This window comes from Microcaecilia unicolor, chromosome 12 (assembly GCF_901765095.1).
Source record: "Microcaecilia unicolor chromosome 12, aMicUni1.1, whole genome shotgun sequence".
Taxonomy (NCBI): domain Eukaryota; kingdom Metazoa; phylum Chordata; class Amphibia; order Gymnophiona; family Siphonopidae; genus Microcaecilia; species Microcaecilia unicolor.
In genome coordinates this window covers 84662767-84679086 of record NC_044042.1, presented here as the reverse complement: position 1 = coordinate 84679086, position 16320 = coordinate 84662767, and the positions used below count along the sequence as shown (strand labels likewise).

The 16320-nt window shown below is 45.8% G+C and overlaps 2 protein-coding genes across 2 annotated transcripts in view; one reads left to right on the top strand and one right to left on the bottom strand.

Annotated features, from left to right (window-relative positions):
* SIAE (sialic acid acetylesterase) overlaps positions 1-10999 on the bottom strand; it is a 69096-nt gene extending 58097 nt beyond the window's left edge. Inside the window, 2 exon segments of the mRNA XM_030220593.1 lie at positions 2649-2810; positions 10910-10999. Of these exon segments, the coding sequence (XP_030076453.1) occupies positions 2649-2810; positions 10910-10964 (217 nt within the window). The 5' untranslated portion in view covers positions 10965-10999.
* A 2481-nt stretch (positions 11000-13480) lies between these two features.
* The window catches only part of SPA17 (sperm autoantigenic protein 17), an 81058-nt gene continuing 78218 nt past the window's right edge, over positions 13481-16320 (top strand). Inside the window, exon 1 of the mRNA XM_030220595.1 lies at positions 13481-13493. The gene's annotated coding sequence lies outside the window, so the exon portion shown is untranslated. The remainder of the gene's footprint in view (positions 13494-16320) is intronic.

Below are 16320 nucleotides of genomic sequence, written 5' to 3'. Positions count from 1 at the left end.
TCTCTTGGAGCTCTGATTTCCTCCCTGGTTTTCAGTATCATCTTTATGTTGATGACTCCCAGATCTATCTCTCCACACTAGAAATTTCAGCAGGAATCCAGACCCAAGTCTCAGCCTGCCTGTCTGACATTGTTGCCTGGATGTCTCACAGCCATCTGAAACTAAACATGGCCAAGATTGAGCTTCTTTTCCCCTAAACCACCTCTCCTCTTCCCCCATTCTCTATTTCTGTGGATAACACTCTCATCCTCCCTATCTCATCAGCTCGTAACCATGTAAGTACATAAGTATTGCTCTAAGGTCCATCAAGCCCAGCATCCTGTTTCCAACAGTGGCCAATCCAGGTCACAAATACCTGGTAAGATCCCAAAAAGTACAAAATATTCTATACTGCTTATCCCAGAAATAGTGGATTTCCCCCATCTTTTATTCCTCTATTTCTTTCTCTGCACATACCCAACAGACTGCTACAACCTGTCATTTCTTACTCTATAATATCACCAAAATTTGTCTTTTCCTTTCTGAGAACTCTATCAAAGCCCTTATCCATACTCTTATCACCTCTGCTTAGACTCAACTTGCTTCTCACTAAGCCATCTCACTCCCCTTCAATATGTTCAAATCTCTGCTGCACAACTTATATTCCACCAGTATCACTATGCTCATATTAGCCCTCTCCTCGTCACTTCATTGGCTCCCTATCCGTTTCCACATACAATTCTCTTACTGACTTACAAGTGTATTCACTCTGAGGCTCCTCAGTACCTCGCCACTCTTATCTCTCCCTACACTCCTCCTTGGGTAAATCTCTTAGCTGTACCCTTCTCCACCACTGCAAACTCCAGACTCCATTCCTTTTACCTTTCAGCACCATAAGCCTGGAATAGACTTCCTGAATCAATATGTCAACCTCCAGCTCTGGCCGTCTTCAAATCTAGGCCTACCTTTTTGAGGATGCTTTTAAATCCTAACTCCTATTTACTTGTTCAGTACCCATGTTTGCTTTATTTATTTATTTTTTGTTACATTTGTACCCCGCGCTTTCCCACTCATGGCAGGCTCAATGCGGCTTACATGGGGCAATGGAGGGTTAAGTGACTTGCCCAGAGTTACAAGGAGCTGCCTGTGCCTGAAGTGGGAATTGAACTCAGTTCCTCAGTTCCCCAGGACCAAAGTCCACCACCCTAACCACTAGGCCACTCCTTAAGTAATTCCTTTATCCCTTATTTGTCCTGTTTGTCTGTCTTGATTAGATTGTAAGCTCTGTCGAGCAGGGACTGTCTCTTGCAGGTTCAGTGTACAGTGCTGCAGTAGTAGACTCCTGAAATAATATGTGAACAGTAGGTCTCTCTCTCTGTTTTAACTTTATTTTAAATGTAAACTGATAAGGTCAATTGACAGTATATTAAAAACTAAATAAACTTGGAAACAGCACACACACTGACAGACAAAAGGGCAGACCTCTCAGACAGCACTTCACTTACACAAACACAAAGGCACAGTCACAGACCGAACATAGGGCACAGGGTGAGAGAGGAGGCTGGGCAGACACTGACACAGAGAGGCTCAGAAGGGTGAAAGTCAGGGAGGGATGTGGATGGGGCTCAAGGATTATGAGACGGGGGGGGGGGGGAAGCAGGCAAGGCAGCAAGGTTTTAGCTGGCAAGAGGGAGGGAACGTAGCACGTGTGGATATAGAAGGGTTGCAGAAGACAGACTTGGGTGTACAGAAATGGCACTCAGGTTCCCAGTCAGCAGCAATGCAAACAGTCATGGGGACATGCTGCAGGGGCACATAGTTGTCCTTTAAAGGTGGTCTAAGTGCCAAAGTTCATCTTTCATTGCTTGAACATTGACATGCTATCCAGAATCGAGGATAGACTTAGAGGATGCCGCACAGCCCATGACGTGTTCCTATAACTTCCCCTCGACGTGCCTCCGGCCATCCTAGACATTTCTTAGCTTAAACATTTTGCCCTGGCCTTTTGTAAAATGTTGCTTTAGACGATCTGGGGGCTTAAATGTCTCTGTAGAACTGGGTTTGATTCTCACTGCAGCTCCTTGTGACTCTGGGCAAGTCACTTAACCCTCCATTGCCCCAGGTACAAAACAAGCACCTTTATATAATATGTAAACTGCTTTGATTGTAACTATAGAAAGGCGGTATATAAATCCCATCACCTTTCCTTTTATGTGCCAGCATACCGCTGTTTAAAATGTAAATAACACTTTTAAAATGACTATCATAGAGGCATATTTTCAAAGCACTTTGGGAGGCTAAGTTCCATAGGTTTCTATGGAACTTTGGGAGGCTAAGTGCTTTGAAAATATGCCTCATAGTATACTATCAGATCTATTGGTTACATGCAGCATGATCTTGATTAACTAATGTTATTTTCAACACTTGCCTCAATTCAACTGTGTCCCATTGTTATAATATTTCCCAAGTTTGCTTTGAAAACATTGCTACTTCTGAGACAGAGGGAGGTTGAATATTTTAAATACTTTTGGATAATGAACCAAAACTTGTTCTAGCTATTATGTCTTCATGCAAAACAGCCAGAGCAGATCTGTGTTATGTTACCTGCTAATTATTTTTATATAATCAAAAACTATTATGCTTGAAAAAAAAAATAATGGCTTTCTTACCTTCTACTTGTACTATTTTCCAGGACATAGTTTTTAGTCCCTGGGAAACAATGACTTTCACAACACCTCCAACATCACCATGGCCCCAAATCACTGCTCCTTCTGGTTCTTTCTGCAACACCATATGATCAGCAAAATACGATGCCAGGTGAAATTCAGCATCTAGGTGACAATATACATTCCCATTATAATCACCTGACAGTTCTGTGCAACATATTATACCCTAGACATAATGAATGGAAAAAAAGGAAAAGCCTAGATATTGTTATCTAACTTTGTTGTTTAATAGTATAATTTAAGAAAAATTGAGTAATTTGTACCAAAATGAAAGTCAAGTAACATTTTGCATACTTGACCACAAGAACTCTTTTCTACTGTGTCAAAGTGATGTAATTGTTTACTCTAACTGTGAAAATGGTGTTTACAGAAGAAAACAGAGTAGTTAGCAAGGTTTTGCGACAAACTAAATATTACAGTGAGAAATGACTCATTGCTGAATTTCCAATAAAGAACTGGACATTGTGGGGCTTAAATAAGCTTCTGAAAAAGACTGATGAAACTGGTACATCACAACATCAGAAGGGCAGTGGCTAGCCACACACCACTCACATGATTTAGTTTAGTCTATTACGAACTTGACATACTACCCTGCACAGGATATCAGAGCGGTTTACAGTAATCATCGAGAAAGGAAAAGAACTCCATCATAACAGAGAGCAGAGAGACAGCCACAGAACAATTGCAAAACACCGATTGAATTCATGATATTGTGTTGTCAGGAAGACCAGACACAGGCTCACAGAACTCAGTGTGAAATTGCACAGGGTCTTGGTATTTTCCAGACATCAGTGAACAAAATTTTACACCGTGACCTTCACTTGAAATGCTACAAAAAGCACAAAGAAACTGAATTAACCGAGGCAAACAAGTAAATGAGGCCGCAACAGGCAAAGATACTCTCGAGACATCTTCCACCAAGACTCGTTAATGTCGTCATCTTCACAGATGAAAAAATATTCACCGTATATATGTAAGCCACATTGAGCCTGCAAATAGGTGGGATAATGTGGGATATAAATGCAATAAATAATAATAATAATAAGATGAAAAAATATTCACCGTTGCTCGCCAAACCACCAGCCAAAATGATCTTTCTGATGGAGTATTGCCACTTGGCAGAACATCCAGACAACAAGAATACTCAGACAGCTTATGTATCTCAATAATAATTACATTTGGTTCAACAGAGTATTCTTTCAACAAGACAGTGCGCTGGTTCACCAAGCTTGAGAAACAGTGCAGCTACTGTCAAGACAAATGCCAAATTTCATTCCACTGACGTTCTGGCTACACAAGAGCCCAGACTTAAATCTGGTAGACTACAAAGTCTGGGTAGAAATACAAGAAAAGGTGTATAAGGCAAAGATTAGAAACGTTGAAGAAATCTGCAATCACATCATGACTGCATGAGAAGAACTTGATCGTGTGATCGACAACTGTTATATTTCATTCCAATTTTTGAATCTTGTATTTTATATGGTATGTGACAACAGCATTAGGGTGTAGTAAAGTGTATTGTTATTGCCTTGTTTTTACAATACATTTCTACATGTTTACTGAACATTTGGCTTAAACAGGTGCACAGTAGTTCCTGCTATGAGGTTAAATGTGCAGGTTCCTTTTTTTCTGTTCACTGTGTACAACTGTAACTACAGTCAAAGTTCCCTTCCCCACATATAACCTACATCCCTTACAGTTTTCTTATGTTTACCATTTTATTAATAAATTCTATTTTGCCTGAAATCTGCCCACAAAATGTTAAAAGCAATTTCTAGACTTTCTTGAGGTCAGTGTATTGCACCCTTGTCAATCAGAATTTAGATTGAGTTGTAGTACAGAGTTATTGCTGGTAGCACTGTTCAAAGAACTACTTGATTTTCTTGGCCTGGGTAGGGCATCGGGTATAATTTCATTAGATTTTTCTGCCATTTTTGTTCTTGTCGATCATGATCTTCTTATGCTTATGATGACGGACCTTGGTATTAGCAGTAAAGTTTGATCTTGGTTCTAATCATTTCTTTAAGATCACACTTTCTATGATGCTCAGTATTCCTTTACCTTAGATTACCATCCTTTACATGGCCCGATACTCTTCAATTTGTTTTTGAGCCCTTTAGCCAAAATTAGTCCGAGCGGAGGAGTGGCCTAGTGGTTAGGGTGGTGGACTTTGGTCCTGGGGAACTGAGGAACTGAGTTCAATTCCCACTTCAGGCACAGGCAGCTCCTTGTGACTCTGGGCAAGTCACTTAACCCTCCATTGCCCCAGGTACAAATAAGTACCTGTATACAATATGTAAGCCGCATTGAGCCTGCCATGAGTGGGAAAGTGCGGGGTACAAATGTAACTAAAATAAATTAGCCCCTCCAGCCACCTGTAGGAAACCAGGGCTTTAAACTACATTTCCCAAAGTTCCCCTGTCAGCAGCCCCCTGATATATGGGCAGCATTGCTCAGAGAGGCATTCAGCCCCATCCCCTTTCCTGCAAGTGGAGGAGTGGCCTAGTGGTTAGGGTGGTGGACTTTGGTCCTGGGGAACTGAGGAACTGAGTTCGATTCCCACTTCAGGCACAGGCAGCTCCTTGTGACTGGGCGAGTCACTTAACCCTCCATTGCCCCATGTAAGCCGCATTGAGCCTGCCATGAGTGGGAAAGCACGGGGTACAAATGTAATAAAAATAAAATAGATACTATTGGAGATTCTACTTGGAATGTTGCTATTCCACTAGCAACATTCCATGTAGAAGGCTGCGCAGGCTTCTGTTTCTGTGAGTCTGACGTCCTGCACGTATGTGCAGGACGTCAGACTCACAGAAGCAGAAGCCTGCGCGGCCACATTGGTGATCTGCAAGGGCCGACTTCTATATGGAATGTTGCTAGTGGAATAGCTCAGATAGTAGCAACAGTGGAGGAGTGGCCTAGTGGTTAGGGTGGTGGACTTTGGTCCTGAGGAACTGAGTTCGATTCCCACTTCAGGCACAGGCAGCTCCTTGTGACTCTGGGCAAGTCACTTAACCCTCCATTGCCCCATGTAAGCCGCATTGAGCCTGCCATGAGTGGGAAAGCACGGGGTACAAATGTAATAAAAATAAAATAGATACTATTGGAGATTCTACTTGGAATGTTGCTATTCCACTAGCAACATTCCATGTAGAAGGCTGCGCAGGCTTCTGTTTCTGTGAGTCTGACGTCCTGCACGTATGTGCAGGACGTCAGACTCACAGAAGCAGAAGCCTGCGCGGCCACATTGGTGATCTGCAAGGGCCGACTTCTATATGGAATGTTGCTAGTGGAATAGCTCAGATAGTAGCAACAGTGGAGGAGTGGCCTAGTGGTTAGGGTGGTGGACTTTGGTCCTGGGGAACTGAGGAACTGAGTTCGATTCCCACTTCAGGCACAGGCAGCTCCTTGTGACTCTGGGCAAGTCACTTAACCCTCCATTGCCCCATGTAAGCCGCATTGAGCCTGCCATGAGCGGGAAAGCGCGGTAATAATAAAAACATTTGCTAAAAATCATGGCATAAGTGGCTCTTATAATGGCAATTATATCCAGTTAGTCACCTATACCAATCTGAATGCCCCCAACTTGGAAACTAATTCCTGCCTTAATGAGGTGACTCACTAGCTTGCTACTCATCGTCTAAAACTAAATTCTTCCAAGTCCACTGCCATGTAGATTATAGGATCCCTAGTTGATTCCATTAAGATCCTGGGAGTCCACACTGTGACCAACGTTTGCACATGCGACAACAAATTTCATCAGTTATAAAATCCTTCTCTCTGCTCCTAGGTGTATCTTTATCTTTGTCTTTTATTAGCCTTGATATACCACCTTTCAAGCCTCGCTGTCAGCAAATTACAGTAACGAAAATTAAATGAAAAGGAAAAAGAACACAAAAGAGTGAAGAATAGGAGAAAGGAGAAGGATAAATTGAGCAGTTAATGCTGTGCTCTCAGGGATCACATACCAACCGCAACCTGTCCATTCACCAAAGGTCTTAGTTAAAAGAAAAGCAGGAAGAGACCTAAATTTGGGCAGGGTTTGTTCAGAGCGTAAATGAAGTGGAAGAGTGTTCTATTAAGCTTTTTTTCTGGATTCTTTGGTGTTGCATATGATCCACACACAGATGCCTACAGAGCGCTGCACCCTCAAATGAAAGCTGGAGGGAGAACAGCTTACAGTCCTGCAGGTCCTTAAGTGCCGTACTGCCCTCTACTGGCAACATGGTCTTTTTGTTGACCGCCGTAATCAATGAATCAACCGTGGGTAGTTTGAGGGACTCCAAGTCCACTGCTGGGAGCAAACAGAAATGCCCCATCGCCCGTGCCACCCTTAACCCCTCCATCCGGCATGTCCCACTGCACTGAAATGAGGACTTTCATAGCCTCATGAATATGAAATGTTCTTGAGGGGCATTTAGTCCTGGACATGATAAAGGGGGATGGGGCCGAACCGGACATGGGCTCTGGCGAGGAACTATCTAAAATCTTGAGCGCCTGGTCTATAAGAACGGGAAGGTCCTCCTTGTGAAACAGACGTGCCGCAGTGGGGTCATCACCCTTCTCAGGTGGCATTTCACCCTCTTCTGTAAACTCTGCGGATCCTGTCAGACAACCCCCAGGAAAGAGGGCATCCTCCGTGTCTGACGCGTCATCAAGGTCCAAAACTTCCACCTGAGGGTGCTTAGGCATATGCGACTGAAAAGAAGAAAAAGGCCCGGGGGGGGGGGGGGGGGGGGGGGGGGGATGAAGGCTTTGTGCATGGGAAGCACAAATTCCAGGAAGACAGAAGTACTCTTTGTTCCAGAACCCTCCAAAGAATCCTCTCTCCAGCTGGGGCCCGACATAGCCGAATCCTCTCTCCAGCTGGGGCCCGACAAAGCTGAAGTCTGCTCTGTTGGAAGCTGCCCTGATGCCATGTGCAGGACTGAATGTGGTGGGACAGAAAAGATGGCACCCGCCAGCACGCGCGGCACAGTCTGACCTGAGATTCCTGCCAAAACAGGAACTGGTGTTTCTTTACTGTCCTCTGAATAATTAGCACCTGGAGTGAGCGGTTTCTCCAGCGTGCCCTGCTGCACACGACTCACACTCCCTGGATGCTGCTCTCCGGCTCCCACACCAGGAGCAGCATTTTGTGGCTTCCAATTGAGCCGACATGAAGTGAATCGGTGCTGCCCAAACAATCTTCCCCCCCCTCCCCCGCGCCGACCTGCTAGCACTGAATGGCATTCCTCCGTCTGGCTTTTTTTTTTTTAACTCTCCCCTGTAAGCTTACTTCAGCAGAGCCACTCTCTTTAAATGCTGTGTCATTTTTTTGTTTTATTTTTAGAGGCAGGAGAGAGACTGCTGGACCCAGACAGCAAGCCCAGAGGTGACAGAGGGAGGGACCTGGCACCACCAGGTGTACACCAATATCCCAAGCCAGGTAACCTCAACCCCTATCCAGGCTCAGCTGAGCCCTGGTGACGTGCCAGGAGCCGGATCAATCCAGAGCTGCACAGTTATGACCCTCTACCTGCTAAATAGAGAGAATACTGAGGTTAAGCTGGCTGCACATGACCACATATAGCAAACCTCTGAAGTTCTCTCTATCTGCACCTGCTGGTAGAGGGACATAACCCACAAGTCTTTGGATTGATCTGTGGGTCACTATGGAAGTTTATGATTCTTCACAATAGATTCTGATTCTTCTGTGACGCCCTCTTCACTGGTACTTGGCTTCCAGCTATTCATTTCAGCTCTGAGACTCCTTTGTCAGTACTTGTGCTCCTCGTCCCTGGCCTCACAGGTGTTCAGCTAGGCCCTGAGTGGCTGTTAGCACCAGAGGGCTCAACCTGGTGCAATGGGCTGGACATTTTTCTGTGTGTGTGAGGTTTGACTCCATCAGGCTGTTCAACTTTGGTCTAAAATACCATTCTTCAAACTTGGCTAGATCCTTCCTCATGCTATCCACACCATAAGAAGTATCTACTCTATTGCAAATTTTGGTATCATCTAACAAAGAGGCAAACCTTGCCAAACAACCCTTCTGCAATATCACTCACAAAATTGTTAAAAAGAGTCAGATCAATCCCTGCTGCAGGAGTGGCCTAATGGTTAGTACAGCGAGATGTGGACCTGGGGAACCAGGTTCGATTCCCACCGCTGCCTAAAGGTCAGCAGTGAGTTAAGATCCTGGGGAACCAGGTTCAATTCTCTCTGCAGCTCCATGTGACCCTGGGCAAGTCACTTAGCCCTCCATTTTCCCCAGGTACAATATACTTAGATTGTGAGCCCATCTGGGACAGTGCAGGTACTTGAGTAGTTATACATGTAAACCACCTTGATTTGTGCTTCAATAGAAGGCGGTATATCAACAATTGATAAACTTAGACTTACTAGTAATGTAATGTTACCAGTGCTGTGCTTAATCTGGTTCTTCTTGACATTTTTGTGAGTGATACTGTATGTCTCTAAGACCCCATTTAGAGTACTGTGTGCTGCTGCAGCTAAGAAAGCGAATAGAATGTTGGGTATTATTAGGAAAGGTATGGAAAACAGGTGTGAGGATGTTATAATGCCGTTGTATCGCTCCATGGTGCGACCGCACCTTGAGTATTGTGTTCAATTCTGGTCGCCGCATCTCAAGAAAGATATAGTAGAATTGGAAAAGGTGCAGCGAAGGGCGACTAAAATGATAGCGGGAATGGGACGACTTCCCTATGAAGAAAGACTAAGGAGGCTAGGGCTATTCAGCTTGGAGAAGAGACGGCTGAGGGGGAGACATGAGAGAGGTATATAAATAATGAGTGGAGTGGAACAGGTGGATGTGAAGCGTCTGTTCACGCTTTCCAAAAATACTAGGACTAGGGGGCATGCGATGAAACTACAGTGTAGTAAATTTAAAACAAATCGGAGAAAATTTTTCTTCACCCAACGTGTAATTAAACTCTGGAATTCGTTGCCGGAGAAAGTGGTGAAGGCGGTTAGCTTAGCAGAGTTTAAAAAGGGGTTGGACGGTTTCCTAAAGGACAAGTCCATAAACCGCTACTAAACGGACTTGGAAAACTCCAAAATTCTAGGAATAACATGTATAGAATGTTTGTACGTTTGGGAAGCTTGCCAGGTGCCCTTGGCCTGGATTGGCCGCTGTCGTGGACAGGATGCTGGGCTCGATGGACCCTTGGTCTTTTCCCAGTATGGCATTACTTATGTACTTATGTACTTATGTAATTCTGGAGACTGCACTTTCAAAAAGATATAAACAGAGGGTGAATACTGAAATAGTTGATGGCTTTTGTCATAAAGCATATAGGGAAAAAACTTAAAAATCTCAATAAGTACACTATGGAGGAAAGGCGCCAGAGGGGAGGAATGAGGGGGCAGTTGATAAAGGTGAAAGAGGATAAACTCAGGAGTACTCTAAGGAAATACTTTTGCATAGAAAGAGTGGTGGAAGCATGGACCAGCCTCCCAGTGGAGGCGGTGAATTCAAGAGGGCATGGGAAAAGGCATGTTGGATCTCTGAGAGAGAAGAAGGGATAGTCTATGGTATTGATGGTCCATATTTGCCATTATTTTCTCTGTTTCTAATTTTATGATCATGTAACAAACAGTTTGATTACTGCCAGTTTGCTGTTTTCTATTACTCACAACCCCCTTACGCTCTGTAGTTCTGAGGAGCAGCCCAGCCACCCCCTCTCGTTCTTGGTGCTGGGGAGTGGGGGGGTGGAGCGCCATCTCGTTTCTCGCCTCAGGCAGATTGCTTTGAGCCGCCCCTGCTACCAAGTTAGTTAATTCCGGCGCTGAACTCCTTTCTATATCATGAGACTGGTAACACGTGCACCGAAGCCTCGTTAATCACAGGAATCTATCAATGGTAGCTTCTGCATTGGCCCTAGGTTGCACTCCTAGAAAAGTCAATTGATCAGAGAGGAGACAAGATACTGGCATGGCACAGTTCAGATTGTTGCATCATTTATCTCTGGGGAATTTCTGCACAAAAAGATAATTTTACTTTTGTCATCTCTTTCAAGGAAAAAAGTATATAATCAACAGAAATTTATAAGGATTCTTGCAACAAGGTAAAATAATAACAGCATTTATTCACTAGGACGTGCAGTTAATATGAAAAGCAATCAAGGACTTAGATCCTTGAATTTGAAATCCAATTATCATTGCAAAACGCAGGTACAAACTTCAAACTTCAATAAAATTCTTACCTGCCACACAAGTAAAAGCAATTAGTAAGCTGCAAAACAGCAGACGCCCAGCCATCTTCACACTGCTGTGTCTCTGTAATCAGGAAGTAAAAATCACATGATTTTATTGTCACTCTTTCATTTCTTTGAGTGCAAGGGGTTAGATTTCGTCCTCTAGCAAAACTGTTTAAATAAAGCAACACACCACCAATGCAGAGTAGGGCGTGGAGGTAGCATGAGAGCCCATATAGAACAAAATAGGCACTGCATATCCAGTCTGCCCTGCAAGGTGTTTAAAGTTCCACTGTTGCTTCATTTAGGTAATTCCCTGCTTTCTATTTCAGGTTATAGATAAGGTATAGTAATGTAGATAAATGGAGTCAAAATCAAGTTAACTTTGGGAGTTAATAGAATAAGCATTTGCTTTTAAATTTCTGGGCCACAAATGGGGTAGCACTCATCTGAATGTTCATCCAAAAGAATTAGCCATTTCTAATGAGGGAAAGGGAAATGGGACTTGATATACAGCCTTTCTAAGGTTTTTGCAACTACATTCAAAGTGGTTTACATATATTCATCAAGTACTTATTTTGTACCAGTGACAATGGAGGGTTAAGTGACTTGCCCAGAGTCACAAGGAGCTGCAGTGGGAATTAAACCCAGTTCCCCAGAATCAGAGTCCACTGCACTAACCACTAGGCTACTCCTCCACTAGCAGCATTCCATGTAGAAGCCTGCCCTTGCGGATCAGCAATGTGGTCGCGCAGGCTTCTGTTTCTGTGAGTCTGACGTCCTGCACAGGACGTCAGACTCACAGAAACAGAAGCCTGCGCGGCTGATCTGCAAGGGCAGGCTTCTATATGGAATGTTGCTAGTGGAATAGCAACATTCCATGTAGAATCTCAAATAGTAACAACAGAATCTCAAATAGTAGCAACCTTTGGGTCCACTAGGCCCAGCTTGACTCATGGCAGCATGCACAAAAGTGAGTAACAGTGAAGTTCACATTTAAGGTTCTATAATCTGTGACACTAACAAGTATAGCAATAGGTCAGAAAAAGAACCGTTTTCCTGTCAGGAAGCAGATCCCTTACTTGGCAGTAAGTTGTGTGGTCGTATTTATCTAGCATGTCAAATGTGTCCATTTCAGTCCTTTTTTGGCCTGGATCCTGCTATGTGGCCACATACGAATGGTTTTGACATGTCTGCCCATGCTAATGTCGCATATTGTCCCTTCATGCAGATGCTGAAGCTGCCCAAGACCAGGGTCCACAGGCCCCAGCACGAAGAACTGAGAGCAACTGCAGCACCTCCACCACCAGCAGCAGCAGCACCTACAGCAGCAACACCACCACAACCACCAGCTGAAGAATTGGAGATGCCTCAGTATGAGGAGTTCAATGAGCTGGAGGAGGATGTGCCTGACCTCATGGAGGAAGAGAAGGACCATTAGCTTGGGGAGCAAGATGCCCAAAAAGACCACCAAGGCCACCTTGATCAGGACGAAGACAACCTCCTGGTGACCATAGGCTTCGATATCCACCAGGAACAAGTCCTGCTCAGGGAAAAGGTCACGAGGCTCAATAAGAGACTGGATGCCCTCATAGGGGAGGTGAGTGCCAGGAGGACATTTGAAGAGCATTCTCTGACCTGCCTCACCTCTCTATGTAGCACCATGCAGAGCATACAATGTGCCATGAAGGGCATTTGATAACACTCTTGCTTCCCTTCTCCCACAGCTCCTCAGGCAAGGCAGCATATTGCTGCCATAGCCTTTCCTTTGGATCCTCCACCACACCGTTGGGAATAGAAGATGCTGCCAGCAGATAGCAGGTTGAGTATTGGCCCTCTTCTGCTCTGCTGCATATCCCCATACAGGATGTTGTTTTTGGTTGTGTGTGGGGGGGGGGGGGGGGGGAGGGAAATGTGGGATTATTGTTGCGTGATGAGTTAAACATGGCAATAAAAATAAATGTTCACCCTTTTCATTGGAACTGTGTATGCGTCAATTATTTTTCACATGTCCTCTCTGTTGGGTCTGTTCCTGAGATGCATCATCTCCCTCGTCTGGACTGTCACTTTCCTCCCTGGCTCAGGCATGCGGCACCTCAGTGCTAGGTTAATGCAGCATGCTGTAAAACTTTCACATACTTTGGTGGGCCTGAACAGCTCCACCCCCTCCCCCAACTGATCCAGGAAATGGAACATCATTGTAACTCTTTTCAGCCTCTCCCTGTGGGTGCACAATGGACTTCAGCAGCCATGTTCTTAGGGGCTAGCCATGGTCACCTGCCTGTTACAGTTTCTAAACACACCTCTACTGCGTGTGTGTCAGCAAATTCACTGAGTATTGTTAGCACCCGCCAAACCTTGGGGGCCTGCCAACTCATACAAGGCAGTTATGGTCTGCTGTTGTTCTGAGTACCTCTGCTCAAACAACAGTTCAGGAACAGCACAATGCAATGTGAGGTGGCTGGCTGCCTGAGGCCTGCACCATCCCCCAGAGGAGGTTGCCAGATTTATGTTAATTAAGACCTGTTATACCGCCCTAACTGCCAGGGCAGGGCAGAGCAGTTCCTGTGTCCAGAGAAGCCAGGGTGGCACCGTGGCAGTATCTTAACCCTCCAAGTACTGACCTCTGTATCTTCCTGCAGATGCTCACAGAGGCACTTGATGGTATCCCTATCACAGGGGTTCTCTGAATATACTGGCTATCGGAGAGGTCCACGAGCCATGCCCTACACTTATATATCTGTACCAGACCTCTCCCTTTCCCTCTTCCCCTTGTGTGTGCCTCTGCAGATTGTGAAATGCAGAGCAATGACATGGACAGCACTCATGCCTTCTCCGGCAACCATACAGACACAGACGTAGACTGCAGACAAACAGTAGCTGCAGAGAGACACACTTTTACATAGGGATGGTATGGAGCAGCGGGGAGGAGAGCAGTGGTAGGGGTAAGGGACAGGAGGTGAGTGGGAACAGAGAAATGGACACAGGTGGGGCAGGGAGAGGCCAGAAGAGAATACAGTGGAACGACAGAATGCAAGTGAATAGGCTTTTCGGTGTACTCAAGGCATACACATGAATTGCAAAATAAGATCTAAAAAATGGCAACACAGTGTCTGAGTCCCAACAAAAAGAAACAACATTCACCTTGGCCACTACTGCACTCCTGGTCCCTCCCTGCTTGTTGATACAAGCCACCATGTTGGAGAGAGCCTTCTTTGCTAGGCCTGGGAAGAAAAACCTGGAGAGCCAAAGGGATAGGCCAAAGTACCTCCCTTAAAGACCACTTGTTCTACACTGCCTTACCCTCGCAGTGCACTCCTGAGGCCATTAGGCTGGCATCTGTTGTGACCACTATCCTGTGGAGGGTCCAACAGAGCTCCTTCCCTCCCTACCCCATCAACCCCACCAAATGAGCTAAATTGTTCCACAAAACACCTCCAGTAAGGTTGAAGAGCGCAGAGAGTAAGGTTCTTTGCAACAGTCTCAGGTGCTTTCTGGCCCTAGGCATTACTTCTATGGTCCCTACCATCAAACTCAGAAGCTGCAGTTAATTCCACACTCTGGCAGCCGGTTGTGCACAGAAAATGTTCTGGGCCTGAACCTTGAAGATCTTTTCTGGGAGGAAAACCAGGCCTTTGTGTGTGTCAATGCGAAACCTCAAGTACTCCCATCACCATGGAAGGGTTCGACTGGCACCTGGAATAACTCACTATCCATCCGAGATGTTCCAGAAGCACAATGACCAAAGCCATCATTGGACTCCTGTTGTGAACTTGCTTGTATGAGCCAGTTGTCCACATAGGGGTGGGCCCAAACCCACTGACTGCAAAGAAAGGCTGCCACCACCACCATAACCTTAGAGGGGATCCAAAGCACCATGGCCAGTTCAAAGGGCATTGTTCTGAATAGAAAGTGGCTGCCCAATATGCAGAAACAAAGGAAATGCTTGTGCGATTCTGCAATGGGAATATGCAGGCAAGCCTCCGCGAGGTCCAAGGAGGGGAGAAGTCTGCCTTGCTTAACAACTGTGATGAAAGACTGCAGGGTTCCCATGTGAAAATGAAGGACCTGTAGGGCCATGACTCCCTTGAGGTCTAGGGAGAGAAAAACTGTCCAGGTGAGTCGCTCTCAAAGAGTAGAGATGGGCCATAGTCCTATTCACCCTAAGGCCACCATCCGGATCAGACCACTGGTTACTAATGAGTTCCTGAATGGCCTTGTGGACTGGGAAGGCTTCGGTGGGCTTCCTAATACTAGCCATTTTCAAATAAACCGCAGTGGCTGATGAAGCTTCTGGGTCCGCAATATTCAATGCATCTAAGGCACCCGAAATCAAGGATGTGGAGGAGTGGCCTAGTGGCCTAGTGGTTAGGGTAGTGGACTTTGGTCCTGGGGAACTGAGTTCAATTCCCACTTCAGGCACAGGCAGCTCCTTGTGACTCTGGGCAAGTCACTTAACCCTCCATTGCCCCATGTAAGCCGCATTGAGCCTGCTATGAGTGGGAAAGCGCGGGGTACAAATGTAACAAAAATAAAATAAAAATCCTCGTGAAAGCACGGACGACCATTGGATCGTCCTGCTCATCCAGAAGGAGCTCACCCTCCTCAACGTCCTCCAACAGAGGGTCTAGAGGACTCCCCCAAGCCCGCAAACAGCGATTAAGTGGGGGGGGGGGGGGAATGGGGTCCCAATGAGCTCACCTCCGACATGAAAGCTATCCTCTTGCGCAGGATCATTCAAAGGAGTCGGAACACCCAGATCCTCATCTGCAGAAACAGACCTCCGGACCTCAGAAACAGAGGCTGGCTGCGGCTGAAACAGCGCCAGCAGGAGGGCCCGCTTCATCAAATGATACATGACCAAAATAAAATCTGGGGACAGCCAGTCCTGTTTCTGCATCCATACCTGGAACAGCCCCGAGGAAAACCCCTGAGCTGCCAGTGCTTCTGCCCAATGGGCTGAAAGGATGCCCAAGTCCCCCTGACTGCAAAGGAGAGAAATCCGACGCTTCAGCTGCATCTGCAAAAATGGCACATGCGCCAAAATCCTCCATGCAGGAAAGGCCTGCGTCATTAGGCACCTCTGTGCCCTCAGTCCCTAGGCCGTCTGAGCAACTGGCAACGCACACACCCGTTGCGGATTGCCTCTTCTCGCAGCGAGAACACCTTTTAACAGTCTCCTCCGCCATAGAGCCTCTCGCAGTGATTGCGTTCACCGACCTCCGAACAGAACAACAACAAAAAAAAATTAAAGGAACGACCCTGCCGAATACAGGGCCTATCATCACGGCCGCGACTCCCAGGAGCCCAAACAGCGCTCCACGGTCCTATCACCTGGCTCTTCCAGATACAGGGTTCCCAGTGCTTGTTTTTTTTTTGTTTTCGCTGAATGCTGCAGAGATTTTTTTTTCTTTGTGAGG